General features: G+C 43.3%; 1 protein-coding gene across 1 annotated transcript; it reads left to right on the top strand.

Annotated features, from left to right (window-relative positions):
• Nucleotides 1-383: 383 nt before the first annotated feature.
• Nucleotides 384-2,877, top strand: LOC141025765 (protein FAR1-RELATED SEQUENCE 5-like). Its single transcript, XM_073501687.1, has 2 exons — nt 384-784; nt 1,968-2,877. The coding sequence occupies exons 1-2, from the start codon at nt 384-386 to the stop codon at nt 2,875-2,877; spliced, it is 1,311 nt and encodes a 436-aa protein (XP_073357788.1).
• The last annotated feature ends 288 nt before the right edge of the window (nt 2,878-3,165 follow it).

The raw sequence follows: 3,165 nt of genomic DNA on the forward strand, positions 1-3,165 counted from the left end.
AAAAAAGACATAAACTACATCAAATGATAGGCCTCCTGCTCCTGGTAAGCTCTCCGTCAGATATGCACGTTGTTTCCCATCATCAAAAGTTGTAATCTGCTGCTGAAAAAAGGCACAAATGAATCAGCGCATGTCATGTAAAACAAATCTTTGCTGCGATATATGTGTGCCATACTGGTAGAAACATAAAACATATAAGCAAAAAAGAAGAAACAAGAAACTTTTGAGAAAAAAAGAAGATAGAAATTGCCTCTGTTTAACTTTATAGTTGCCTAAACAAGTGTTTATAGTTTATCCTTTATATTCTACAACTGTTTGTTCAAAAAAGGTCATGCATGCTTTTGTGGTGGGCTAACACACAGTTTGTTGCAGGTTGATTGTTCATGATGATTGATCTGAATGAACCACCGCTTGACGTAGAGTCCATCAACATTTCAGTCGAGTTGGGTGCACCATTCTTGCATGCAGGGGATGAGCAGGAGCATCAACATTTGGAGGAGGAGGTTGGTGAGTCTCTTGACCCCAATGTTGGCTCTAACACTACTCATGTCCCGGACAATCGTGTTGCTGCTCCCCCACCCATGGTTGCTCTTGCTAATGCTTTAGTTCATGAGGCACATGAGTTGGGAGACGAAGAAGCTAGGTCACAGCCACAACAACCTTATGTTGGCATGCGCTTCGACACATTAGAGGATGCGAGGGAACACTACAATCGCTACGCTTTGATGGAGGGCTTTTCAATCAAGTCGAATACGTCTTACAGGTCGGCCTACACAGGCGTGCTGTAAAAACAGCAATTCTGCTGTAACAAGTTCCGCAAACCAGTAGAGAGGGTTGGGATCCCGGATGTTGCCTCGTCAAGCAAAAACACTACACGCCCGAGTTCTCCTGAACAAGATGTTGAAGAGGATGTTGAGGAACACACTTTCAAGAAGAAGAGGAAGCGAGAAACTGTGAAGCAAACAAAATGCCATGCTAAGATGGTGGTGAAGCTTAAAGATGACAGATGGGAGGTTATCACTTTTATTACAGATCACAACCATCCACTGATTGACAAGCCATTGCTTTCGAAATACCTCCATTCTCACCAAGGCATCCCGCCGGAAGAGAAAAAATTTCTGACTCACCTAAACGACTGCAACTTGACAGTAGGTACAACTCACATTGGATTAAATCTTGTTACCACAGAATTGTTACTTATTCATGCATCAAGTACTTTGACATGAGCCAACTATGTTCATTTTTTATGCAACTATGTTCATTTTTTGTGCAACTCTGGTAATTAAAAAAATCATGACGCAGCAGAAAACCTTGGTGTTGCCTATTCCTACCTCAACTACTTCGATTTCTTTCCTATCCTAGTATAAGGTGCTTAGGGTTCATGGGCAACCCTGATTAGGGAGAAAAATTGGCAACTTGAACAGTAAACTGAGGCAACTATGTTCATTTTCCATGCAACTCTAATAAATAAATAAAAGACATCACCCAGCAGAAAAAAAAACTTGGTGGGATACAGGCTTGGTTCTTGTTCTACTTATGCATAATTGTTACTTTATGTTCTCTATAAAAACAAGTTGCTCGCTGCATTGTGGTTAGTCCTAACACAAGTTTCTGTTTTTTTATGGCAGGAAAGATGATGATGATAATGTCATCATACTACGGCTCGGAGTTGATTGTTTCGTACTCAACTAAAGCCATCCATAACCACTATTCGAAGGTCAATGCCCCAACTAAGGACATTGACATTGAAGAAACACTAAACTACTTTTGCAAGGTGATGGAAAACGACCCAGGATTCTTCTTTAAATGCAAGACAGATGCGGAAGGCAGGACGGAAATTTTGTTTTGGTTGGATGGTGTGGCACGGAAAGCATACGCGGAGGCTTATCATGATTGCATATCATTTGATGCAACTTATCTCACGAACATGTACAGTATGCCATTTACCCCTTCATTGGCATCAACAGACATGGGCAGTCAATTATGCTTGGGTGTGGATTTGTCCGGCAGGAACTAGCCTCAAGTTATGACTGGTTGTTTGATGCTTTCCTAGAAGCAATGGATGGTTTGGGTCCGGACAACATCATCACAGACCAAGATGTTGCTATGGCACAATCTATCAAGAGGAAGTTCCTGACAATGATTCACTGTTGCTGCCGTTGGCATATATTGAAGAAAGCACAAGAGAAGCTTGGGCATGTGTTGGCTAGGAACCCGGATTTGGTAAAAGACTTCAATGCATGCATTGACTTCAGTTTCACCCCGGCTGAATTTGAAAGGAAATGGCTTGCACTTCAGTTGAAATATGAAGGTCTTATGCATGGTCACTTTGAGAAACTCTATGAATACCGGGCTACATGGGTGCCTTGTTACTTCAAATTCAAGTTCTTCCCTTTCCTTCAGTCAATGCAACGCAGCGAAGGGTTCAATGCTGTGTTGAAGCGCTATGTGAACCCACACAAGTCAATTCTCAACTTCGTCAAGCAATATGAGAAGATTCAGGTACACATACTCGTGAGGGAGGGCGGGAACGACTACCGGACAGAGCATCTAGACGCACAAAGATGGTCGTGTTTCCCCATTGAGAGGCATGCCTACAAAGCATACACTAGGGACATCTATGTGAAATTTAGAACTGAGTTTCAGATGACTGGCCAGTACGATGTGTGTCCCGCTGGAATCAACTTCTATTACCTTGAGCCCAATATAGAAGAAGTTCTAGGGTATGACTCAAGGAAGTACCTAGTCACAGTGAGACCAGAGCCAGCTATCTATGATTGTGAATGTTGCAAGTGGCATAGGGACGGCATGATTTGTTGCCATGTCTTGAAAATCTTCACACACCTTGGTGTTAATGAGATACCTGAACACTACTAAAAGCGCCGCTGGACGCAAGATGCAGTGCCAAGTGCACCACCGCCAACTAACGAGGGCCCTCCGCGGGACTTGCCCGCTGAGTCAGAGAACCAAGTTCGGCAAGTGACTCTAATAATGGATTTTGCAAAGCTAGCCAAGAAGGCAATGACTAGTGATGAGGCAGCCGCTGCAGTTAGGAGGCACATGAAAGCAGCAGATACTGAGGTTACTAAGCTGAATAAACTAAGGAATAAGAGGCTAAAGGCAGCCCGAGAAGCGGCTCGGGCTAGGGAAGCATCAAACCCTAAT

The sequence above is a fragment of the Aegilops tauschii genome, chromosome 6 (assembly GCF_002575655.3).
Source record: "Aegilops tauschii subsp. strangulata cultivar AL8/78 chromosome 6, Aet v6.0, whole genome shotgun sequence".
Lineage (NCBI taxonomy): Eukaryota > Viridiplantae > Streptophyta > Magnoliopsida > Poales > Poaceae > Aegilops > Aegilops tauschii.